Raw genomic sequence first — 27,323 nt, 5'->3', positions numbered from 1 at the left:
GGCTTTGTGATGGCCACTCCAATACCTTGACTTTGTTGTCCTTAAGCCATTTTACCACAACTTTGGAAGTATGCTTGGGGTCATTGTCCATTTGGAAGACCCATTTGCGACCAAGCTTTAACTTCCTTACTGATGTCTTGAGATGTTGCCTCAATATATCCACATAATTTTGCATCCTCATGATGCCATCTATTTTGTGAAGTGCACCAGTCTCTCCTACAGCAAAGCACCCCCACAACATGATGCTGCCACCCCCGTGCTTCATGATTGCGATGGTGTTCTTCGTCTTGCAAGCATCCCCCCTTTTTCCTCCAAACATAACGATGATCATTATGGCCAAACAGTTCTATTTTTGTTTCATTAGACCAGAGGACATTTCTCCAAAAAGTACGATCTTTGTCCCCATGTGCAGTTGAAAACCGTAGTCTGGCATTTTTATGGCGGTTTTGTAGCAGTGGCTTCTTCCTTGCTGAGCGGCCTTTCAGGTTATGACAATATAGGACTCATTTTACTGTGGATATAGATACTTTTGTACCTGTTTCCTCCAGCATCTTCACAAGGTCCTTTGCTGTTGTTCTGGGATTGATTTGCACTTTTCGCACCAAAGTACGTTCATCTCTAGGAGACAGAACGCGTCTCCTTCCTGAGCGGTATGACGGCTGCGTGGTCCCATGGTGTTTATACTTGCGTACTATTGTTTGTACAGATGAACGTGGTACCTTCAGGCATTTGGAAATTGCTCCCAAGGATGAACCAGACTTGTGGCGGTCTACACTTTTTTTCTGAGGTCTTGGCTGATTTCTTTTGATTTTCCCATGATGTCAAGCAAAGAGGTACTGAGTTTGAAGGTAGGCCTTGAAATACATCCACAGGTACACCTCCAATTGACTCAAATTATGTCAATTAGCCTATCATTTTCTGGAATTTTCCAAGCTGTTTAAAGGCACAGTCAACTTAGTGTATGTAAACTTCTGACCCACTGGAATTTTGATACAGTGAAGTATAAGTGAAATAATCTGTCTGTAAACAATTGTTGTAAAAATTACGTGTCATGCACAAAGTAGATGTCCTAACAGACTTGCCAAAACTATAGTTTGTCAACAAGAAATTTGTGGAGTGGTTGAAAAACGAGTTTTAATGACTCCAACCTAAGTGTATGTAAACTTCCGACTTCAACTAATAGAATGTTATATATATGGGGGATACAATCTTTCCAGCTCTGCAGATTCTGCTGTGAGGAGGCAGAGTCATTAGATCATTTATTTTGGTATTGTCCATATGTAGCTCGTTTTTGGTCACAGGTTCAGGAATTGCTGAAGAATTGCAACATTTGCCTAGAACTAACGCTACAGATAGCAATACTGGGTGATTTGAAAAGCCATAGTCAATCAATCAATAATATAATAATTATTTTAGCAAAAACGATTATTTTTAATTTACAATCTGTAGAAGCTATGAGAATAGGAAGGTTCAATTATTTTGTGAAGCATCACAGCACAGTTGAAAAATATATGGCAAATAGAAATCCGAAATGGATGATGTTGAGAGATAGATGGGAAGGGTTGAATGGAGCTGAAGGGTGGGACTAATAACAAGATAAACAATGTAAAGCATACGGGATCTGTAAAATGTATATAGGTTCGGAACTTTTGTGAAATAGCACAGTTACAAATAGAAATCAAACTGGATGGACATCAGAAATAGAGGAAGGACTAAGAACAAACAAGAGAGAACTATTGTAAAGTAGATTGTGTCTGTAAAATGTGTATAAGATGTATAAATTGAAGGTAAAAGCAGAAGTGTTTATTAGTTTACTCCAATTGGGGGATTGGTGGTAGGGTTTGCGGGGAATAATAATAAAGGTATATTCTTTAAAAAAGTATGTATGTCTATATAGGTATGTGTATGTATATATGTGTATATGTATGCATGTGTGAATGGATGTATATATTTACCAAAAATATATGGGGGATTGGAAATGATGCAGAAAATTACATTGGAAGCAACATTCTTTCCGCAATATTAAGCTGATCCACCCCTTAAAATTTAAAATAAATAAATAAAACTTCCGACTTCAATTGTACCTAGTTTATCAAGAGATTTACCATTCAAATAACATTATGTTATATAGTTAGATTGGTAAAAAAAAAGTCAAATTTATTATTTGATTTTAAAATTGATGCATAAATGGCTTTCTCTGAGATATTTTATAAAATGTTCAAATTTTATGATATTGAATTTTGGCCTTCGGCCTCCTTGACCCCCCCCAACAAAAAATATATAATCGGTATCTGCCGTAAAATTATCCATATTGGTCATTCTCTAACTTTAAGCACATCTACCACACTAGAAAGAATGATTGCCTTAGCACTCAATGAAACGGTTTCCATTTAGAGCAGGAAGACAGACCAACAGTATTCAAAACATGTTTTGAAATGAGAGAGTCAGCATTGCATCAATCGTCATACAGAAAGAAGTCCATCACAACTTTTTGCCACTGACCTTTGCTCAATAGCGCCTGATAAATTCAGGGCAGCAATTTTATTGAGAGCAGTAGCAGCATATTTGCAGTTCTCCATGGCTAACATAACATATTTTGAAAAAACTGCAGTAGAAAGGATTATTTACGCATAAAGAGCAGCTCATTTTATAGACACAAGATGCAACACCGCAGACCAATCCAAACTCGTCTCTCGGCATGTCCAGCCCACTCATCATCTCAGCCAAGGTTGCTGTCTATTTCTGTAGCTTAACCAACTAGGCTCGTAATTTAACAATTTTATTTGTATTTACAGACGACACACAAGATTGATATTAAGGCACTTGAAAGTTCACAAGTTCGAGAAGGTATTTCTGCCACAAACATTTTTTTGTTTGTTGATAAAATATATTTTTTTACGTTGAAATGGCTCTCCTGTGAAGTCATGACTTGCGACATATGCCTAGTTTCCTGAATCGGGTCACAAATTACCTCTAAGTACCGTAGCACAATCGCTAAACTTTTAGTGGAGCAACCACTGTATGCAACTGGTTCACCTCTGATGCTCACAGGCAATGTGTATTGGAAGAGATTTCTGAATGTTCTTCATCCAGCATACACCCCTCCAACCAGACATGATTTATCTACTCATTTGCTGGATGCAAAGTTCAACAGAGTTCAAGTGAAGGTCAAGCAAATCATAGAGAAAGCAGACTTCATTGCAATCATCTCTGATGGGTGGTCGAATGTTCGTGGGCAAGGAATAATTAACTACATCATCTCCACCCCTCAACCAGTATTCTACAAGAGCACAGACACAAGGGACAACAGACACATCAGTCTCTACATTGCAGATGAGCTGAAGGCAGTCAGCAATGACCTTGGACCACAAAAGGTGTTTGCACTGGTGACAGACAATGCTGCGAACATGAAGGCTGCTTGGTCTAAAGTGGAGTCCTACCCTCACATCACACCCATTGGCTTTGTTGCCCATGCATTGAATCTGCTCCTCAAGGACATCATGACACTGAAAACAATGGATACACTCTACAAGAGAGCCAAGGAAAGGGTTAGGTATGTGAAGGGTCAAGTTATAACAGCACTCTACCTCATCAAGCAAAGTGAGAAGAATAAGAGCACCACATTGAAGCTGCCCAGCAACACCCGTTGGGGTGGTGTTGTCATCATGTTTGACAGTCTCCTGGAGGGGAAGGAGTCTCTCCAAGAAATGGCCATATCACAGTCTGTCGATATGGACAGCCCCATCAAGAGGATCTTCCTGGACGATGTATTTTGGGAGAGTGGTAAGCAGCCTGAAAGTCCTGAAACCTATAGCAGTAGCCATTGCACGGATTGAGGAAGACAATGCCATCCTGTCTGATGTTCAGACTCTGCTTGCAGATGTAAGAGAAGAAATCCGTACTGCCCTGCCCACTTCACTGTTGCTCCAAGCAGAGGAAACTGCAGTTCTGAAATTTGAGGCTTTTTGAGCCTGATAACGAGCCATCCTCAACAAGGTTGTAAAGTGACAGTGAAGATGATGCCTCAGAGTCTGATGTTCAATAGGTGGACATTGAGGAGGTCCAGGGAGAAGATATGGAAGCCTGAGAGGAAGACAACCAAAGCTTTAGTTTCTGGACTAGCATTTTACGTTTGTTGAAAACGTTTTTGGGAGATGCGATGGATCATTGGGGATCATTCAATATTTCCTTTCTTTTGTTGTTCAGTGAAATCATCCCATGTGAAGAGTCAACTCATTTAATTAAAGTTCAATTCGTAACTAAATAGTTATTTTTTCTATTGCAAGGATTTAATCATTTGCAATTATGTCTACTTATGATAAGCTAAAAGGTTTATGTTTCTGTCTCCATATGATATGGTAAATATATCCAATGCAAAAAACATCTACATTTAAATGGTATTAATATTAATTTGCATATATTCCTGGTAATTCCCATATATTCCTGTTAATTCCCATATATTCCCGTTAATTCCCATGGAAAGTTTCCACCTCTGAATATTCCCCAAAATGTGCTACCCTAGAAATGGTTAAAAAAAAGATACATGCGCCTTAATTTCTCAAAAATAGACTTCTTTCATTTGACATGCTCCTATGAACTTCAAGTTGGTGCTCATGGGTCCTTTTACATGGAAATTCCCTGCTCATTTGTAAACAGGGTCACCTTTTGTAAAGCTGGATTGGCTTTTGATCTTATCTGGAAACCCCTATTGCCTTATTAACAAATTTATGCAAGGTTCCCTTTCTCCTGCCAGTAAACACACACGCGTGCGCTGTTGACAACAAGACAAAACAACCATCATTTAATGAGAATGAATGATGTAGTGATAGTTAAAGAGAGGGGAAGAGTGACAAAGAAAAAGGGATGCCGTGTTTGGGACGAACAGAGGTAAAATTCCATTATGGCTATTGGAGCTGACATCAAACGAGCTGGCGGCTACATAAAGCCAGATTACCCCAGAAAGGACCAGCAGGCAAAGAACACTCGGTTACAAATTACCTTGTGCCACAGCCAGACACACACACACACACACACACACACACACACACACACACACACACACACACACACACACACACACACACACACAAACACATTAGATTTCGACACTTCGTTCCGCTCACTTCCTATAAAGCCATGGGTCATCATTATAATATTTACTCAAACATCAACAATCCCTTGATTTATTCTGAATGTACATAGACCTTGGTTGTCACCAGACATAAATCAAATCACATTTTATTTGTCACATGCACTGAATACAACAGGTGTACCTTACAGTAAAATGCTTACTTACGAGCCCTTAACCAACAATGCAGTTAAGAAAAATAAGTGTGAAGTAAAAAATAGATAAGTAAAAAAAATAACAAATAATTAAAGAGCAGTAGTAAAATAACAGGAGCGAGGATATATACAGGGGGTACCGGTACAGAGTCAATGTGTGGGGGCACCGGTTAGTCGAGGTAATTGAGGTAATATGTACATGTAGGTAGAGTTAGTGACTATGTGTAGATAATAAACAGAGTAGCATCAGCGTAAAAGGGGGGGGGGGGGGGGACAATTCAAATTGTGCCCTAGGACCATTTATCAGGACTACCTGGCCTGATGACTCCTTGCTGTCCCCAGTCCACCTGGCCGTGCTGCTGCTCCAGTTTCAACTGTTCTGCCTGCGGCTATGGAACCCTGACCTGTTCACTGGACATGCTACCTGTCCCAGACCTGCTGTTTTCAACTCTCTAGAGACAGCAGGAGCGGTAGAGATACTCTGAATGATCGGCTATGAAAAGCCAACTGACATTTACTCCTGAGGTGCTGACCTGTTGCACCCTCGACAACCACTGTGATTATTATTATTTGATCCTGCTGGTCATCTATGAACATTTGAACATCTTGGCCATGTTCTGTTATAATCTCAACTAGAGGTCGGCCGATTATGATTTTTCAACGCCGATACCGATTATTGAAGGACCAAAAAAAGCCGGTACCGATTAATCGGTCGATTTATATAATTTATTTGTAATAATGACAATTACAACAATACTGAATGAACACTTATTTTAACTTAATATAATACATCAATAAAATAAATTTAGCCTCAAATAAATAATGAAACATGTTCAATTTGGTTTAAATAATGCAAAAACAAAGTGTTGGAGAAGAAAGTAAAAGTGCAATATGTGTCACGCCCTGACATAGTTTGCTTTGTATGTTTCTATGTTTTGTTTGGTCAGGGTGTGATCTGAGTGGGCATTCTATGTTGTATGTCTAGTTTGTCTATTTCTATGTGTTTGGCCTGATATGGTTCTCAATCAGAGGCAGGTGTTAGTCGTTGTCTCTGATTGGGAACCATATTTAGGTAACCTGTTTTGTATTGTGGATTGAGGTGGTTATTTTCCGTGTCAGTCCCACACGGAACTGTTTCGGTGTGTATTTCACGTATCGTTTATTGTTCCTGTTCATGTGTTCCTGTGTTTTAGTGTTCACTATTTCAGGACTGTTGTGTCTTTGCTTATTTTGTCAGTTTATTGTTTTTGTTCTTTATTGAAAGTATTCAAATAAATATGAATACTCACCACGCTGCGTATTGGTCCGACATTTCTTACTCCTCGTCAGAGGAGGACGAAGACTACCGTTACAATATGTGCCATGTAAGAAAGCTAACGTTTAAGTTCCTTGCTCAGAACATGAGAACATATGAAAGCTGGTGGTTCCTTTTAACATGAGTCTTCAATATTCCCAGGTAAGAAGTTTTAGGTTGTAGTTGTAGTTATAGAATTATAGGACTATTTCTCCCTATACGATGTGTATTTCATATACCTTTGACTATTGGATGTTCTTATAGGCACTTTAGTATTGCCAGTGTAACAGTATAGCTTCCGTCCCTCTCCTCGCCCCTACCTGGGCTCGAACCAGGAACACATCAACAACAGCCACCATCGAAGCAGCGTTACCCATGCAAAGCAAGGGGAACAACTACTCCAAGTCTCAGAGCGAGTGACGTTTGAAACGCTATTAGCGCGCACCCCGCTAACTAGCTAGCCATTTCACATCGGTTACACCAGCCTAATCTCGGGAGTTGATAGGCTTGAAGTCATAAACAGCTCAATGCTTGAAGCACAGCGAAGAGCTGCTGGCAAAACGCACAAAAGTGCTGTTTGAATGAATGCTTACGAGCCTGCTGGTGCCTACCATCGCTCAGTCAGACTGCTCTATCAAATCATAGAGTTAATTATAACATAATAACACACAGAAATATGAGCCTTAGGTCATTAATATGGTCGAATCCAGAAACTATCATCTCGAAAACAAAACGTTTATTCTTTCAGTGAAATACGGAACCGTTCCGTATTTTATCTGAAGTGGCATCCATAAGTCTAAATATTCCTGTTACATTGCACAACCTTCAATGTTATGTCATAATTACGTAAAATTCTGGCAAATTAATTCGCAACGAGCCAGGCGGCCTAACTGTTGCATATACACTGACTCTGCGTGCAATGAACGCAAGAGAAGTGACACAATTTCACCTGGTTAATATTGCCTGCTAATCTGGATTTCATTTAGCTAAATATGCAGGTTTAAAAATATATACTTCTGTGTATTGATTTTAAGAAAGGCATTGATGTTTATGGTTAGGTACACGTTGGAGCAACGACAGTCCTTTTTCGCGAATGCGCACCGCATCGATTATATGCAACGCAGGATACGCTAGATAAACTAGTAATATCATCAACCATGTGTAGTTAACTAATGATTATGATTGATTGTTTTTTATAAGATAAGTTTAATGCTAGCTTGCAACTTACCTTGGCTTCTTACTGCATTCGCGTAACAGGCAGGCTCCTCATGGAGTGCAATGTAAAGCAGGTGGTTAGAGCGTTGGACTAGTTAACTGTAAGGTTGCAAGATTGAATCCCCGACCTGACAAGGTAAAAATCTGTCGTTCTGCCCCTGAACAAGGCAGTTAACCCACCGTTCCTAGGCCGTCATTGAAAATAAGAATGTGTTCTTAACTGACTTGCCTAGTTAAATAAAGGTGTAAAAAAAAAATATATAAAAAAAATAAAATAATACAAATCGGCCAAATCAGTGTCCAAAAATACAGATTTCCGATTGTTATGAAAACTTGAAATCGGCCCTAATTAATCGTCCATTCCGATTAATCGGTCGACCTCTAGTCTCCACCCGGCACAGACAGAAGAGGACTGATCACCCCTCATAGACTGGTTCCTCTCTAGGTTTCTTCCTAGGTTCCTGCCTTTCTAGGGAGTTTTTCCTAGCCAATGTGCATCTACACCTGCATTGATTGCTGTTTGGGGCAAGCCAGCATATCACTGCTGGCTTGCTTCTGAAGCTAAGCAGGGTTTGTCCTGGTCAGTCCCTGGATGGGAGACCAGATGCTGCTGGAAGTGGTGTTGGAGGGCCAGTAGGAGGCACTCTTTCCTCTGGTCTAAAAAAAATATCCCAATGCCCCAGGGCAGTGATTGGGGACACTGCCCTGTGTGGGGTGCCGTCTTTCGGATGGGACGTTAAATGGGTGTCCTGACTCTCTGAGGTCATTAAAGATCCCATGGCACTCATCGTAAGAGTAGGGGTGTTAACCCCGGTGTCCTGGCTAAATTCCCAATCAGGCCCTCAAACCATCACGGTCACCTAATAATCACCAGTTTACAATTGGCTCATTCATCCCCCTCCTCTCCCCTGTAACTATTCCCCAGGTCGTTGCTGCAAATGAGAACGTGTTCTCAGTCAACTTACCTGGTAAAATAACGGATAAATAAATACAAAATTAAAAGGTTGGGTTTCTGTACAGCACTTTGTGACATCAACTGATGTAAGAAGGGCTTTATAAATACATTTGATTGAAATAGTCTGGGTAGCCATTTGATTATCTGTTCAGGAGTCTTATGGCTTGGAGGGTAGATGTTAAGAAGCCTTTTGGACCTAGACTTGGTGCTCCGGTACCGCTTGCCGTGCGATAGCAGAGAGAACAGTCTCTGACTAGGGTGGCTGGAGTCTGACAATTTTTAGGGCCTTCCTCTGACACCGCCTGGTATACAGTTGAAGTCGGAAGTTTACATACACTTAGGTTGGAGTCATTAAAACTTGTTTTTCAACCACTCCACAAATTTCTTGTTAACAAACTATAGTTTTGGCAAGTCGGTTAGGACATCTACTTTGTGCATGACACAATTAATTTTTACAACAATTGTTTATACATATTATTTCACTTATACTTCACTGTATCACAATTCCAGTGGGTCAGAAGTTTACATACACTAAATTGACTGTGCCTTTAAACAGCTTGGAAAATCCCAGAAAATGATGTCATGGCTTTAAAAGCTTCTGATAGGCTAATTGATATCATTTGAGTCAATTGGAGGTGTACCTGTGGATGTATTTCAAGGCCTACCTTCAAACTCAGTGCCTCTTTGCTTGACATCATGGGAAAATCTAAATAAATCAGCCAAGACCTCAGAAAAGAAATGTAGACCTCCACAAGTCTGGTTCATCCTTGGGAGCAATTTCCAAACGCCTGAAGGTACCACGTTCATCTGTACAAACAATAGTACGCAAGTATAAACACCATGGGACCACGCAGCCGTCATACCGCTCAGGAAGGAGATGCGTTCTGTCTCCTAGAGATTAACGTACTTTAGTGCGAAAAGTGCAAATCAATCCCAGAACAACAGCAAAGGACCTTGTGAAGATGCTGGAGGAAACAGGTACAAAAGTATCTATATCTACAGTAAAACGAGTCCTATATCGACATAACCTGAAAGGCCGCTCAGCAAGGATGAAGCCACTGCTCCAAAACCGCCATAAAAAAGCCAGACTACAGTTTGCAACTGCACATGGGGACAAAGATCAAACTTTTTGGAGAAATGTCCTCTGGTCTGATGAAACAAAAATAGAACTGTTTGGCCATAATGACCATCGTTTTGTTTGGAGGAAAAAGGGTGAGGATTGCAAGTGGAAGAACACCATCCCAACCGTGAAGCACAAGGGTGAAAGGATCATGTTGTGGGGGTGCATTGCTGCAAGAGGGACTGGTGCACTTCACAAAATAGATGGCATTATGAGGACGCAAAATTATGTGGATATATTGAAGCAATATCTCAAGACATCAGTCAGGAAATTAAAGCTTGGCCGCAAATGGGTCTTCCAAATGGACAATGACCCCAAGCAAATTCCAAAGTTGTGGCAAATGGCTTAAGGACAACAAAGTCAAGGTTTAGGAGTGGCCATTACAAAGCCCTGACCTCAATCCTACAGAAAATTTGTGGGCAGAACTGAAAAAGCGTGTGCGAGCAAGGAGGCCTACAAACCTGACAAGCTCTGTCAGGAGGAATGGGCCAACATTCACCCAACTTATTGTGGGAAGCTTGTGGAAGGCTACCCGAAACGTTTGACCCAAGTTAAACAATGTAAAGGCATTGCTACCAAATACTAATTGAGTGTATGTACACTTCTGACCCATTGGGAATGTGATGAAAGAAATAAAAGATGAACTAAATCATTCTCTCTACTATTATTCTGACATTTCACATTCTTACAATAAAGTGGTGATCCTAATTGACCTAAGACAGGGAATTTTTACTAGGATTAAATGTCAGGAATTGTGAAAAACTGAGTTTAAATGTATTTGGCTAAGGTGTATGTAAACTTCCGACTTCAACTGTAGAGGTCCTGGATGGCAGGAAGCTTGGCCCCAGTGTTGTACTGGGCCGTACGCACTACCCTCTGTAGTGCCTTGCGGTCGTAGGCCGAGCAATTGCCATACCAGGCAGTGATGCAACCAGTCAAGATGCTCTTGATGGTGCAGATGTAGAACTTTTTGAGGATCTGAGGACCCATACCAAATATTTTCAGTCTCCTGAGGGGGAATAGGCTTTGTGGTGCCCTCTTCACGATTGTCTTGGTGTGTTTGGACCATGATAGTTTGTTGGTGATGTGGACACCAAGGAACTTGAAGCTCTCAACCTGCTCCATTACAGCCCCTTCGATGAGAATGGGGCGTGCTCGGTACTCCTTTTCCTGTAGTCCACAATCATCTCTTTTGTCTTGATCACGTTGAGGGAGAGGTTATTATCATGGCACCACACGGACAGGTCTGTTGCCTCCTTCTTATAGGCTGTCTCATAGTTGTCGGTGATTAGGCCTACCACTGTTGTGTCGTCAGAAAACTTAATGATGGTGTTGAGTCGTGCCTGGCCATGCAGTCATGAGTGAACAGGGAGTACAGGAGGGGACTGCACACACACCCCTGAGGGGCCCCAGTTTTGAGGATCAGCGTGGCAGATGTGTTGTTACCTACCCTTACCACCTGGGGGAGGCCCATCAGGAAGTCCAGGATCCAGTTGCAGAGGGAGGGGTTTAGTCCCAGGGTCCTTTGCTTAGTGATGAGCTTTGAGGGCACTATGGTGTTGAGCGCTGAGCTGTAGTCAATAGAATTCTCACATAGGTGTTCCTTTTGTCCAGGTGGGAAAGGGCAGTGTGGAGTGCAATAGAGATTGCATCATCTGTGGATCTGTTGGGGCGGAATGCAAATTGGAGTGGGTCTAGGGTTTCTGGGATAATGGTGTTGATGTGAGCCATGACCAGCCTTTCAAAGCACTTCATGGCTACAGAAGTGAGTGCTACGGGTCGGTAGTGATTTAGGTAGGTTATCTTAGTGTTCCTGGGCACAGGGACAATGGTGGTCTGCTTGAAGCATGTTGGTATTACAGACTCAGTCAGGGAGAGGTTGAAAATGTCAGAGAAGACACTTGCCAGTTGATCAGCGCATGCTCGGGGTACACGTCGTGGTAATGCGTCTGGCCCTGCGGCCTTGTGAATGTTTACCTGTTTAAAGGTCTTACTCACATCAGCTACGGAGAGCGTGATCACACAGTCGTCCAGAACAGCTGATACTCTCATGCATGCTTCAGTGTTGCTTGCCTCGAAGCGAGCATAGAAGTTATTTCATTGAATTAATGGAATTCAAGTCATGTACAAATCACAATGACCTCTCTCCTGCCTCCTCCACATCTGCAGCCATGCAAAGTTCCAAAGTGGCCTGTCAGTTTGTGATAGCTATGACAGTTATATGACAGCTATACGACAGCTCTATTGCTCAGCGCTAAAGATCAAACATCAGTCAGTGTGGCCCAGGGTTGTCCTGTGGCTCAGTCCTGCCTTATCCATCAGCTCTAAGAGCTCTTATCTGACAAACTGAACAATTTCCTCTACACGCACACAACAAAAGACACCTCATCACAAGCTATGAGCCATAAGGCTCTAAGCCTCTATCAGGGTTGTGTGACGATTCATTACCTGAACGAACACACACACACACACACAGGAGTATACTCGCTCACCAACCCACACACACACTCCCAACCATGGCCCATTAGCCAGGTCGAGCCATGAGCCCCACAATAACAACAAGCCATTAAACCCAGCCAGAGAGAACAGGCCCTGACAATCTGCTGTCTGTAAACGAGGGACACAGAGGAAGGGAGCGAGGGAGGAGAGAAATAAAGAACAGGAAAATAAATGAATTAAGACTCCTGGGAACGAGGGGGCGTTGCAGGGGTAATGACACGAGCAGAATGTAACAGCGATCCAAAATAAAAAAAATCACAGGCCTCAGAACACTAGCGCTGTGGCCTACTTCGGAATAGCGAACTTCCGAAGAATACAGTGGGAAAACAGACAGGGGGGGGGGGGGGGGGGGGGGTGGTCGGAGAGGGACAACAGGCGTTTAGGGATGTCCAAGGACATTGCGTCTCCTGCGGGCTAAACCCACTAATGCCCCATTTGTCCTGTTCATCCCGAACACCGGAGCGCTTGGACTTCCACTTATTGTTTATGGATAGGCCCTGAGCTGGAGCTAGCCAATAGTCACATTAAAAGATGCAGGTCAAAGTGGGCCAAAGAATCATAAAAACTGCTGTGAAAGTGACAGTGTGAGAGCAAGACAGAGAGAGAGGAGTGTGTGTGTGTGTGTGTGTGTGTGTGTGTGTGTGTGTGTGTGTGTGTGTGTGTGTGTGTGTGTGTGTGTGTGTGTGTGTGTGTGTGTGTGTGTGTGTGTGTGTGTGTGTGTGTGTGTGTGTGTGTGTGTGTGTGTGTGTGTGTGTGTGTGCGTGTGCATTTGTATGACTGAGAGGAGACAGGAAGATTGAGAGTGGACTGTGTGAGAAGCCACAAGAGGATAGAGAGGGATGGTACCTGGAATTCAAAGAGACAAGGTGATAGGGGGGGGGGGGGTGAGGCAGAAAACAAGTGTGGCAGAATGCCATGCACTAAATGGAGGGGCAGACAGCTGAGGGCCAACCTTTGCTGTTTATCACCATTTTCTTCTGTCGGTGATGGTCCCACTTTAAATGAACCAAAACGTATATAGAACACACATATAGTCTTCATAAGCATTCCTTTATTGAATCTATATCATAGCTGCTTCACAATAATTTATAAGCAAAGTTACTACATAAAGGGTGACATACAAAGCCCAATGTACAGTACCAGTCAAAAGTTGACATACCTACTCATTACAGTATTTTTCTTTATTTGTACTATTTTATACATTGTAGAATAATAGTGAAGACATCAAAACTATGAAATGGAATCATGTCATAACCAAAAAGGTGTTAAACAAATCAAAATATATTTTAGATTTGAGATTCTTCAAAGTAGCCACCCTTTGCCTTGATGACAGCTTTGCACACTCTTGGCATTCCCTCAACCAGCTTCATGAGGTAGTCACCTGGAATGCATTTCAATTAACAAGTGTGCCTTGTTAAAAGTTCATTTGTGGAATTTCTTTCCTTCTTAATGCGTTTGAGCCAATCAGTTGTGTTGTGACAAGGTAGGGCTGGTAAACAGAAGATAGCCCTATTTGGTAAAATTCCAAGTCCATATTATGGCAAGAACAGCCTAAATAAGCAAAGAGAAACGACAGTCCATCATTAAGACAAAGGTCACATCTCAACATCAACTGTTCAGAGGAGACTACGTGAATCAGACCTTCATAGTCGAATTGCTGCAAAGAAACCACTACTAAAGGACACCAATAAGAATAAGAGACTTGCTTGTGCCAAGAAACACAAGCAATGGGCATTTGACTGGTGGAAATCTGTACTTTGGTCTGATGAGACCAAATTTCAGATTTTTTTGTCCCAAACGACATGTCTTTGTGAGACGCAGAGTAGATGAACAGATGATCTCTGCATTTATGGTTCCCACGTGAAGTATGGAGGAGGAGGTGTGATTGTGTGGGGGTGCTTTGCTCGTGACACTGTCAGTGATTTATTTAGAATTCATGGCACACTTAACCAGCATGGCTACCACATTATTCTGCAGGGATACGCCATCCCATCTGGTTTGCCCTTAGTGGGACTATTATTTGTTTTTCAACAGGACAATGACCCAACACACCTCCAGGCTGTGTAAGGGCTATTTGACCAAGAAGAAGAGTGTTGCATCAGATGACCTCCACAATCACCCAACCTCAACCTAATTGAGATGGTTTGGGATGAGTTGGACCGCAGAATGAAAAAAAAGCAGCCAACAAGTGCTCAGCATATGTGGGAACTCCTTCAAAACTGTTGGAAAAGCATTCCTCAAGAAGCTGGTTGAGAGAATGCCAAGAGTGTGCAAAGCTGTTAGCTAGGCGAAGGGTGGCTACTTTGAAGAATAAAAAATATATTTTGATTTGTTTAACACTGTTGGTTACTACATGATTCCATATGTGCTATTTCATACTTCTGATGTCTTCACTATTATTCTACAATGTAGAAAATAGTAAAAATAAAGAAAAACCCTTGAATGAGTAGATGTGTCCAAACTTTTGACTTGTACTGTAAGTGGGACAGCTGGTTTGTTTCTTATAGCTGTTTGTTGTGGTGTGGTGGTGTGGAACTAGTCTTTCTGATATAGCTACAGTAGTCTCTTTCAGTTCTACCCCACATACGATGCCCACACAACCACAGCCGCTGCCAATGTGGCACAAAGGAACAGTGTCACGGTGTAGCTAAAGACCAGGGGAATAGAGAGAGGAAGTCAGTGAGAAAAAAGAGAGAGAGAGACAGAGACAGAGAGACTGGAAAATGAATCGGTTCAGTGACTCCTCAGAGATTGGAGCTCACAGAGAGCCTGTTGGAGACCCCGCACGGGTGACAGAGTGCCCAGCGCTGAATCAGAGGGCAACTCATTGTGTAATCTCCCTCACATTCACACACACACAGCTTAACAGCGAGGTCTCAGTAAAAATGAACTTTAAATAGAAGAAAAACAGGCCCAACTGTTCTTTTCAGAAGTTACAGTTGCACACTTCAATGGGCCTTTACATTTAAAACAGCCTTTCTTAAAGTATGGGTTTGGGTCGCGCACCTGTTAATGGTGTGTCGAGACGTGTCAGAGTAAATGTATAATTATTTAATGAATTGATTTGGCTAAGTGCAACTGCGGTCTCTGTTCAGTGCGCTCTCTGTTCAGTTTGGCAGCTGCGCGAGTGGGAGAGGGAGATGCCCGTGTGCTTCGCGGTTTACCAGATTTTTTTTCTGGAGTTATCTTGAAGATCACTCCGTGACACACGCTGCAGCGCTGTCGTTCAACAGCAGATGATGCGCTGTCAGCCACTGACTTGTCATTCCCACTCGCCAAATGGACTCATGCTAGCAACAAGTCCTGACTGAGCCCAATCGTCATGAAAAGCCAATACACCAATGAGTTTCTCTCTTTCATATAAACTTTGAGAATTAACGAGGAGCTCCCTCAATGTGCTTTGTGCGGGGAAGTGCTTAGTAATGAGTCAATCAAAACAAACAAATTCATATAACGACACGTCCTGACCAAACATCCACAGCATGACGGTATACACAGGGAATTCTTTCAGAACAGGGCAGAATGCTTCAAGAAACAGTGCTTCGACAGTGGAAAAGTTATTCAGCTAGCAAGGCATTGTTGTCATTTTATAACAGGTGATGATAAGCAGAAATAAGGGAGTACTATCTCATAGTGGTAGATGTGAGTTTCTCTTTCAAACAATCCCCTGGCCTTGTACACAGCTAATAGCTAACGTTAGCCAAAGAAAGTTAGCTTGCTACTGTTAGTGCAACCCTAGTAACAGTACAGATGAAGATGAAAAATGATCAGGCCTACTGTACATCTTACTGTAGAAATTATTGTTGAAAACAAGTCTATTTTGGAACCGTTGCTATTAAAATTCAAGTCATCATTTTTATTCTGAACTGGAATAAACTGATTAAAGCAAGATGCTTTTTGAGGCAAAAACACACACAGTTCTGGGTTGCTCATCTACAGCAGGAAGCTGTCTCCTGCCTGACTGAGAAAGCAGTAGATGTTCTGATTCAGTTTGGCACCACATACCTATGTCAGTCAGGGTTCTCAACTCTGGATTACTTAAAAAACAAGTACAGAAACAGTGTCAATGCTGAGCATGACCTTAGTGTTGTACTGTCAAAAACTGAGCCCAGAATAGACCTGCTTGTTGAAAACCTCAACCAGCCACACACCTCTCATTAGGACTCTGTGTGTGTGTGTGTTTTCTGGTCTACATCCGTGTGATTGTTTTTTTAAATATGTTTTTAATTTAAATTGAACCTTTATTTAACTAGGCAAGTCAGTTAAGAACAAATCATTATTTACAATGACGGCCTACCCCGGCCAAACCTGGACAACGCTGGGATAATTGTGCGCCGCCCTATGGGACTCCCAGTCACGGCCAGATGTGATGCAGCCTGGATCAATCAGTTTATTCCAGTTCAGAATAAAAAATTATGACTTGTATTTTAACAGCAACACCTCCAACCTAGACTTTCTTTCAACAATTTCTACAGTGAGATGTACAGTAGGCCTGATCATTTTTCATCTTCATCCATACTGTTACTTAAGGTTGCACTATCAAAAAGCCTGCGTGTCTGTTCTGTTATGCATCTGTGTGATATGATCAATCAGTTTGTTCCAGTTCAGAATGAAAATTATTTCATGTATTTTAACAGCAACAGTTCCAACCTAGACAGATATGTAAGAGTGTTTAATGGGGGGAAATTAACATGAATAGATATTTATATGGCTATTTCATTTCATTGTTATTTGTTTTTGTCGATATTGCATTTGTTTTAGGCATAAGGGCAATGAAATGTACCAATATTTACGTATAGTTGCATATGTTCCTAAGCTTGGGTCCCAGAAAAACACAGAATTTCTCATTTGGGTTCCAGGCTGAAAAAGATGAAGAACCCCTGATTTAAAGTATCTGCGCTAATGTGTAGCCCACTACACATTAGCGAGATACTATAAAGTTAAGCGGAGATACTTTAACCTTAAAAGCGCGGACAGGGGTACATTTTATCCCAAGGGGTCAAAAATGTCAATTTCGAAACCATTTTCATCCTTCTGAAATGTTAGGACTGTCATGCAACTAGTTACAGACAACAACAACAAAAAAACGATTTACCGTGATTTCTGTGTTAATATGGAGGAATAAAAAAAAATATATATTTTGAATACTAGTGGTGCATGGCTAAACTGAAAATCTGGTCTCAATAGTAAACTGTGATAAAAAGCACCACATTTGGCACAGAGGTTGATATGGACCCCAGATGTGGCCCCTGTCGGGCGTGACAGCCACTATACAAATGTAAATTCATATTTGTGACTCGTTTCAGGAAACTGGGCATATGTCACACGTCACTACTTCACAGGAAAGCCATTTGAAAGTAAACATTTTTTTTTGTAAAATGCATTTTTGGGCAGCAATGCCTTCTGGAACATGTGAATTTTAATGTTATTTAATAACAAACTTGTATGCCATCTGTAAATATGAATGAAATTGTTAAATTATGAGCCTAGTTGGTTTAGCTATAGAAAAAGTCAGCAACCTTCCTGCTAGCCATGATTGGCTGAGATAATGAATAGGCTGGACATGCAGAGAGATGAGTTCAGGTTGGTCTGCTATGTAGCACGCTTCTGTCTATTTGAGCTGGTCAGTATGTGTAAGTAATCCTTTCTAACGCTGCTTTTTTTAAAATGATATCACATAGTAGAACTGCATAAATGTTGCTCTCCACTTTCTGGAGGACCAAGTTTTGAAATCCGTGGATTTAGAGTATGATAGCTAAGGGAAGGGAGAAAACACATGTCTCCGGATTACATCTTCAAACTAAGGGAAACCATGGCATCCGTGACAGAGAGGGAGAAGCAGCCATCCATCTATACAGGTAAGATAGTCTAGCTAGCTAAATTTTCAGATATTACACGTTTCTAATTTGGTCAGAAAGTTGTTTTCATTTCAAGTTAAAGTGTACTGTTAGCTAGCTAGCTAACGTTAGCTGGCTGGCTCACTAGCTAACATTACGTGTATGATCTGTGTAGTAAAAATGTTTGTATCTCAGAGCCATTTGCTTTGCTAGTTATAGACTAATGTTAGCTAGCTAATATTGAATCTGGTTGGTTATTCATGCAGGCTAGTAACATCATAACTTGGGATTATGATTTATTGTTTAGCTAGCTAGCTACATGTCTTAACAAAAGACTCCACTATGCAAGTAACCATTTCAATAGAATGTTAATGATGTCACTGCAGCAACTGTTGATAGATGTAGCTGGTAAATTCGCTCTGGCTATCTACTCAGATTTCAGAGCACTCTCGTCTGAGTGTGCCAGAGCGCAGAATAATTAATTTATGAACGCTCAACACCTGTTTAATATGGTCGATGTCAGTAAACGTTGGGAAAAAAGCATAATTAAATTGTTGCCAGCAGCACTGTTGCAGTCACCAACGCTCTGGATAACATAAAAGCAGGCTAACCAGCTCTGCTAGGGCAAGTAAAATGGTCAGAGTGAGCTGTTCTCTCATTTATTTCTGGAAGTAGCTAGCAAGCTAGCCAACGTTAGCTTGGGTGCATGACTGCTGTTAGGACAGATCGCTCGGAACAACCCTTCTCCTCTGCCTCACATACGAATCCTTAAAGAGATGGGTGGGGCTAAAGCTTAAGAGGGTGTGAACGATGCTGAATGGGTGTAGACAAAGAAGAGCTCTCCAGTAGGTGTACCGAAACATTCAAAGGCCATTTTGTCAAAAGTGAGGTTACAAGTTTATCAACTTTCAAAGCAGAATTACTTTCCCATTGTTCCTCAACTGTAGTGTATGATATACCATTTTCTAGCTCTGAGTCTCTACTTTTATCCAATGTAAAAAACACCATTTCACATTTTGCTACAAAAGACCGAATCGAGCCGGTCGGTCACATTTAGCTTCCAGTCGATGTCTTCATACCAAGTCAAGAGTCTCATCTTTCAAATGCAATTGGAACTGAGTTGCAGGTCTTCCGTTAGCCGGTAATAGCCGGCTTTTGACAGATCATTTTCTTTAAGCCGATAAATAAAAATGGCGCCGGCCAATTGTCGAGGAAAATAAAACCCATTGCAAAATAATGCTCTTCAGCCTATTCATTGACGGAAAAACCAGATGATGTAAATATAATTGACCGGTCATGCTTGTTGGTCTATACACTCATTTTCGTAATTACTGGAATTAAATTGGTGCGTGTGTATTTTCGTTAATCGTTATGTTTATCACACGAACACAGCATACAAACACAGAACCTATAAGCCCAAAATTAGCCAGATAGAGCTACAGCTTCTCAAATAGCCCATTGTGAAACGTGCATCTATAAGCCCATAACAATTATAAATGCGATAGGGTGTTAAAAACAGTTTTGATCGCCAGTTGGCCACGATTAAAAATAGCTATTTTTATTTCTCAACTGGTAATTGAAGCACGCTTCCCATTCAACATTCAAGTGCTTATAGGCAATGGTAGTTAGGCTTCAGCACGTCACACCACTTTGTAATGAGCTGGAGGCCGTATGCATTTTGAAAACATCATTATTTTAAACCTGAACATTTCACTTCATATTATGATGCATGTCTTACCAAGTCAAATCCGACCACAGAAACGTGGAGGCAAAGTTCCATATGCCATTGAAACCAGTAGCCTATTTCTCTCATTGGTTTTCAAATCAACTTCGTTTGATTGTCCTGTAGCCAAAGCTACAATCCTAGTCATATTAGCAACCCATGCTAGTTGGTGCATCTTTAGATCTCCTCTATTTCAAAATTTCTAATGGATATTTTCATCTCTATCACATGAAACTGCCAGCATGTGTGCTTTTGACAACAGTGTTTGCCCCCAATTGCATTATGGAACGAAAACATTTGTGCTCAGCCTACTGCCTTGTGCGCATTGCTGCGCTTATAATGTGAATAAATAATAGTTTATCAATATTTTAAGCTAAACGTTCTTATCTGTTTCAGCCTTATTGCTTTTTAAAAAACATTTTTTGATGTAGCCTTGGCCTACTGGTTGTATGACTTTGGGATCTATCATTCCCAGAGTCTGTTTAGAATAGGCTATTTCTTTCTGCACAGAACGACAAGATGATCAATAGAATAGGTCAACTTTACTATGGGGGATATTAGATTGACAGGCTAGTGATTTTGCTGTTCGTTACTGGTCTTGTTGGCTGAGGAAAAGTAAATGGGTCAGTTGTTCTAACTTCTTCAAAGTGCGCATTGGAATTCGGTAAGAAGGACGCATGCGTCGCATCCTCGAGTTGCATGTTAAGATGAATAACCATATATATATATATTTAAATGAATAACCATAATTTAAATGTGATTTATGTCATTCTGAGCACCATGAGTGGACGCCCTAATCAGGTTTCGCACCCACTGCATATGTGTCCCTAACAACTCTCAATTGTCAATTAATTGACGAGTTGATACCCCATTGCATTCCAAAGTTGGAGCTAAAAGTCTGATGGCACCAGCGCCTAAATATCGGTATGTCAGATTAGTTTAATTGACCATTTCTCAGCCTTTGAGTATCACAGAAACACAAAAAGTTGACTATAAAAGTGCGAACATTTTCAAATAAATGCTTATTTTGGGGGAATTTAAACCATTTACCTGTGTTACAAAAGCTTAATAAAACAAAGTGTTACTGCTTGACTGACTGTCTGTTTACAATCATTATCATTTTGGGGTAAAAAAATGACCCGTCAGTGCTTTCATGCTAAATATATGTTAGCGCTGTTATGGTTAAATTTCACGGGAAACATCATCAAGCATGGCTGACAACCACTTGTGCCCTCGATCCACTTCACTCATTCAATCCGGGGGCCATATAATAGGCCTAGGTGGACCACAGTGCGTATGGGGGTTGTTGGTTTCCAGACCAATCAGCAGCAAAGGACGCATTTGATTTCTATTCAAAGCAGTGCACCCAGGCAAAGCACTCCACTGGTTATATTGCTTAAACCAAGTGGGGAAAGGGCTCAGATATGTGCGGCATCCATTAAAAAACATTTCGCCTCAGGTGTGCTGGTGCGGACCACCCGTTGAGCCCCTATCAGAGGAGAACGTGTCAAATAACCTCTTCGAAACTATATCGACACTCACTTCCCTAGAACAGGTCATCATAAATTAATATATTCATATTCCACGTGTTAATCTCCTTGCATTATGCCTCTCCATCCACCACCACCACCACCACGAAACAATAAAGGTACCCATTGTTGGGTCGAACATGTCGATGCAACACGCGCACACAATCGCACTAGGCACATAGCTGCACTGACTACTGTATTGTTTGTTTGAAGATGAGAACAACAGTTACTCGTGCACGGAATAGATCGCTTCTACGTATACTATGTACCTAGTGTAGCCTATGCATTAAGCGTTGGCGATGGAGAGAGAGAGAGAGAATTGTTCTGGCCAAATCCAGATGTGTTTTCAAAATAGCGCCTGACAAGAACGGTCTTTACTGTATGTACATGCAGTTTTTAAATACCCTTTCTTTGACCAACTGTCAGAGTGAAATAATAAACCTGTCATAAGCATGTCGTGACCTCTCATTTTACCAAACTTAGTCTACCCAGGCCAGGCGTTAGGTGAGGAACGCTCAACTCCTTAAAGATAACAGGGTAGAGCGCTTCTCAGCTACCCTATGTGCGAGCCCAAGACTTTGAACCCGTTCTAGACGTTAAAACAGGCAACGACGGACAACACACACCGCTGTCGCTTTGTGACGAAGTGAAGTTGAAGTGGCAACAAGTTAACTTACCAAAGTTTGTTCATACTGTAGCGCCCGCTGATCGTCCCCGGCCATGGCTGCGCTGTGAGGTTCGCGCTACAGGCAGAAGTGCCAAAGAGACCGGGTGAGGAATTATTTTGAGGTTGCAGTGAGACACAAACGCTCTCGCTTGTTTTCGAGTGATTAGAATACACTATGAGTCTAATTAATGTGGCATGAAGCTGATGACGTTCATGATATGAACTCAAAAGTGCTGCATGCCAGAGTTCCTTCATTTTATATCCCCAAATCTCTTCCAGGATCCACACAGAGGCGGGACTTGTGTGGCTTGGAGTTGTACGACACGCCCCTCTAGCGCGTTCAAATGGTACAGTCTGTCCTCTGAAGTTTTATGAACAGCGAAAGTTCAAGGTTCCGCTTAAATTTAGCAAAATCTTGCACCTTGACATTTTATCATTAAAATATAACGTTCGAAGATACGTTGTTGTTCTGTTCTGCAACGCTATTCTGAATTGTTTAGATACTGGTGTGTCTGTTTTGAAAGCTGTTTTATTTTCCAGGTATCGTGAATGTCAATTCAGTGGAGTCATACATGGAGTGTCTGAAAGTAGGCTTGGCAAAAGAAGTGGAAGGATCAACAGAAGTGGATGTATGGAAAGCGAATCAGCTAATTGGGCAGATTACTAGATTCAGTGGGCAGGTAACTTCCGAGTGGAGTGTCTGAAGATACCGTTCTAGGGGTGTCCTAATGTACTATTTCGTTTTATTGCGTCACATTCAAATTAAAAGATAGAAATCAATCTGTTAAAAGCTTATTCGTTTCTTCATTTATAGTTCAATAACCCCACCCCACTATAATTTATTGTTTAGAAAAAACGAATATGTTATGTAAGCATTATTTTTAGCGTTTATAATGTGTCATTGGATTGCATGGCCAGGTGATTCCATTCAAATGCTTATAACATTTAAATTGGGAACACAAACCAGAGGGACAATAATCCATGCCCTGGAATTTGACTCAGTTATTCAGGAATCCAATGTTCTGGTGAGAGCTTCCTCTGAAATGTTACTGTCACCACAATCCTAAATCCTTAATCCATTCATTCATTCATAGCCTCCAGGACGTTTTACCTATAAGGAGACACAAATGTAAATGATAAGATCATAGCAAATATGAGATGGGTATACATAGGCATGGTATCAATTGAAGGAGAAGACTTCGGAGATTATGGAGAAACTCAGAACACATGATAGTTCCAGCATGTACCAGTGCAGCCTGGCCTCAGAACCATACGGAACATACTTTACGTATTTCTGAGCATCTTCAAGACATACAATGCATTTACATTTACATTTAAGTCATTTAGCAGACGCTCTTATCCAGAGCGACTTACAAATTGGTGCATTCACCTTATGACATCCAGTGGTTGAAGTGGCAACAAGTTAACTTACCAAAGTTTGTTCATACTGTAGCGCCCGCTGATCGTCCCCGGCCATGGCTGCGCTGTGAGGTTCGCGCTACAGGCAGAAGTGCCAAAGAGACCGGGTGAGGAATTATTTTGAGGTTGCAGTGAGACACAAACGCTCTCGCTTGTTTTCGAGTGATTAGAATACACTATGAGTCTAATTAATGTCGCATTCAGACCTCTTGACCTTTTCAAAATTGTGTTTAAAATTATTCTAAAATTGATTAAATAGTTTCCCCCCCCTCATCAATCTACACACAATACCCCATAATGACAAAGGAAAAATAGGTTTTTAGACCTTTTGCAAATGTATTCAAAATTAAAAACAGAAAAATCATATTTACATAAGTATTCAGACACTTAAGTCAGTAATTTGTTGAAGCACCTTTGGCAGCGATTACAGCCTGAAGTCTTCTTGGGTATGACGCTACAAGCTTGGCACACCTGTATTTGGGGAGTTTCTGCCATTGCTTTCTGCAGATCCTCCTAAGCTCTGTCAGGTTGGATGGGGAGCGTCGCTGCACAGCTATTTTCAGGTCTCTCCAGAAATGTTTGATCAGGTTCAAGTTCGGGCTCTGACTGGGCCACTCAAAGACATTCAGAGACTTGTCCCAAAGCCACTCCTGCGTTGTCTTGGCTGTGTGCTTAGGGTCGTTGTCCTCTTAGAAAGTGAACCTTTGCCCCAGTCTTAGGTCCTGAGCGCTCTGAAGCAGGTTTTCATCAAGGATCTCTCTCTATTTTGCTCCGTTCATCTTTCCCTCGATCCTGACTAGTCTCCCAGTCCCTGCCACTGAAAAACATCCCCACAGCATGATGCTGCCTCCACCATGCTTCACCGCAGGGATGGTGCCAGGTTTCCTCTAGATGTGACACATGGCATTCAGGCCAAAGAGTTCAATCTTGGTTTAATCAGACCAGATGAAGTGGCACAGTGCTCTAAGGCACTGCATCTCAGTGCTAGGGGCATCACTACAGACCTGGTTAGAGTCCAGGCTGTATCACAACCGGCCGTGATTGGGAGTCCCATAGGGCGGTGCACAATTGGCCCAGCATTGTCCGGGTTAGGGTTTGACCGGGTACGCCGTCATTGTAAATAAGAATTTGTTCTTAACTGACTTGCCTAGTTAAGTAAAGGTTGATTTTTTTTTATTGTTTCTCATGGTCTGAGAGTCCTTTAGGTGCCTTTTGGCAAACTCCAAGTGGGCTGTCATGTGCCTTTTACTGAGGAGTGGCTTCCGTCTGGCCACTCTACCATAAAGGCCTGATTGGTAGAGTGCTGCAGAGATGGTTGACCATCTGGAAGGTTCTCCCATTTCCACAGAGAAACTCTGGAGCTCTGTCAGAGTGACCATCGGGTTCTTGGTCACCCTGACCAAGGCCTTTCTCCCCCGATTGCTCAGTTTGGCCGGGCGGCCAGCTCTTGGAAGAGTCTTGGTGGTTTCAAACTTCTTCCATTTAAGAATGATGGAGGGCACTGTGTTCTTGGGGACCTTCAATGCTGCATAATTTTTTGGTACTCTTCCCCAGATCTGTACCGTGACACAATCCTGTCTCGGAGCTCTATGGACAATTCCTACGACCTCATGGCTTGGTTTTTGCTCTGACATGCACTGTCAACGTGAAACATTATATAGACTTTCCAAATCATGTCCAATCAATTACATTTACCACAGATGGACTCCAATCAAGTTGTAGAAACATATAAATGACGATCAATGGAAACAGGATGCACTGTTTATTTTATTTTTATTTTTAATTTTTTTTCACCCCTTTATTCTCCCCAATTCCGTGGTATCCAATTGGTAGTAGTTACAGTCTTGTCTCGTCGCTGCAACTCCCGTACGGACTCGGGAGAGGCGACGGTCGAGAGCCATGTGTCCTCCGAAACACAACCCAACCAAGCCACACTGCTTCTTGACACAATGCCCATCCAACCCGGAAGCCAGCCGCACCAATGTATCGGAGGAAACACCGTACACCTGGCGACCGTGTCAGCATGCACTGCGCCCGGCGCGCCACAGGAGTCGCTAGTGTGCGATGAGACAAGGATATCCCTGCCGGCCAAACCGTCCCTAACCTGGACGATGCTGGGCCAATGGTGCGACAGAGCCTGGGCTCGAACCCAGAATCTCTAGTGCCTTAGACCACTGCGCCACTCGGGAGGCCCTGTTTTTATTTTCAATAAAATGTGCAAATATTTCTACAAAACTGTTTTTGCTTTGTCATTATGGGGTATTGGGTATGGGGGTTGATGAGGCAAACATTTTATTTAATCAATTTTAGAACAAGGCTGTAATGTAACAAAATGTGGAAAAAGGGAAGGGGTCTGAATACTTTCCCGATGCACTGTATGATACCTACTAATCGTCTAGTTACTCTAGACAGAAAGGAAAGTAGAGGATGGGTGGGCGTAATCGGCAAACATCTAAAAATCCATAGCATTTTAGCTAACCCTTATGTGTAACCTTTATCTAACCAGGCAAGTCAGTTAAGAGCAAATTCTTATTTACAATGACAGCCTTTATTCTAAACTTATCCCAACTAACCTAACCTTCTACGTAAATTCTCCTAACCTTTGTCGCTGGTTCCCCTAACTGCACACTTGAATTCTCCCTGTAATTCTCCTTTGTTGTGGTGGCGCAACATGCAACCTGGTCTGAGAGAAAGACGTATAATACTATACATCCTCCAAGATGTATGGTAAATGATGTCATCCAATTGTATGCTATTCCACAACCGGGTATATATGATACTATACTTCCTGTATGTCCTATAATTCATATGATATTCTATGACCGCTATTCCATTCATAATGTAACACACTAAATGGCATTGTCACAGAATTACTTATACAATAAACCAGTGTAGAAGTACGCCTGTTATTTTCTTAAATGTATTAACCAAGCCTATACGCCACTTACGTCTGTAAAGGAATTTTACTAGCAGAATGTGTGTTTTTCATTGGAGTGTTGTTTGATGTCCTTTTAGCATGACTGATTGGCTGCGATGTTGAACAAACAGGGAAAGCTTTTCATCCACTGAATGTCAGGAGTTTTAGGCAGAGGTGAAAATCCACGCAACACCTTTTCAAGTGACAGTTACACAACAAACTGGGTCCTTCAAACAAAGGCCACAGGTGAAATGACAACAGTGTCTCTGCCAGGCTGGCTTGCCTATGTTTCTCAGAGTCATGGCTGCACGAGGACATAAATATACATCTCACTTGTTATGCTGATGAATGAGGACCCAAAAGCGACGTAATAGTAACAGAGTCTTTATTCCAGTATCAAACAAACAATGATTCTCCTGGATATATCAAAGGTAAATCCAAAACAGGAAACTGAAATCCTCTCGTCAGTAGAGAGGAACGACAGGAGACGCGACCACAGACTGCAGGTCGCTTCAGGAAGGCACAGGCCGTAGCTGACATAGACACCTGCTCACACGCAGCATCTGAAGAAGGCAAAAACACGACAGGGCGGAACAAGGACACAGGAACAGCAAACATCAAACAAGAATCCGACCAGGACAGAAGCGGAAAACAGAGGGAGAAATAGGGACTCTAATCAGAGGGCAAAATAGGGGACAGGTGTGAAAGAGTAAATGAGGTCGTTAGGAGAATGAGAAACAGCTGGGAGCAGGAACGGAACGATAGAGAGAGAGAGCGGGAGAGGGAGAGAGGGAGGAGGAGAGAGAGAGAGAGAAAGAGGGAAAGAACCTAATAAGACCAGCAGAGGGAAGCACAGGGACAAGAC

General features: G+C 41.9%; 1 protein-coding gene across 6 annotated transcripts in view; it reads right to left on the bottom strand.

Annotated features, from left to right (window-relative positions):
• LOC139548212 (chloride channel protein 2-like) overlaps nucleotides 1–22,463 on the bottom strand; it is a 202,988-nt gene extending 180,525 nt beyond the window's left edge. For 2 of the 6 annotated variants that reach the window (XM_071357723.1, XM_071357724.1), the window contains exon 1: nucleotides 22,133–22,461. In XM_071357723.1, coding sequence (XP_071213824.1) covers nucleotides 22,133–22,177 — 45 coding nt within the window. In that variant the 5' untranslated portion in view covers nucleotides 22,178–22,461. Of the gene's footprint in view, nucleotides 1–22,132 lie in introns of all 6 variants that reach the window. The other 4 variants (XM_071357722.1, XM_071357727.1, XM_071357725.1 and 1 more) reach the window with 4 other exon arrangements.
• Nucleotides 22,464–27,323: the final 4,860 nt, after the last annotated feature.

The sequence above is a fragment of the Salvelinus alpinus genome, chromosome 21 (assembly GCF_045679555.1).
Source record: "Salvelinus alpinus chromosome 21, SLU_Salpinus.1, whole genome shotgun sequence".
Classification (NCBI taxonomy): Eukaryota; Metazoa; Chordata; class Actinopteri; order Salmoniformes; family Salmonidae; genus Salvelinus; species Salvelinus alpinus.
The sequence above is the reverse complement of the archived record's forward strand: the minus strand, read 5'-3'. Positions and strand labels throughout refer to the sequence as shown.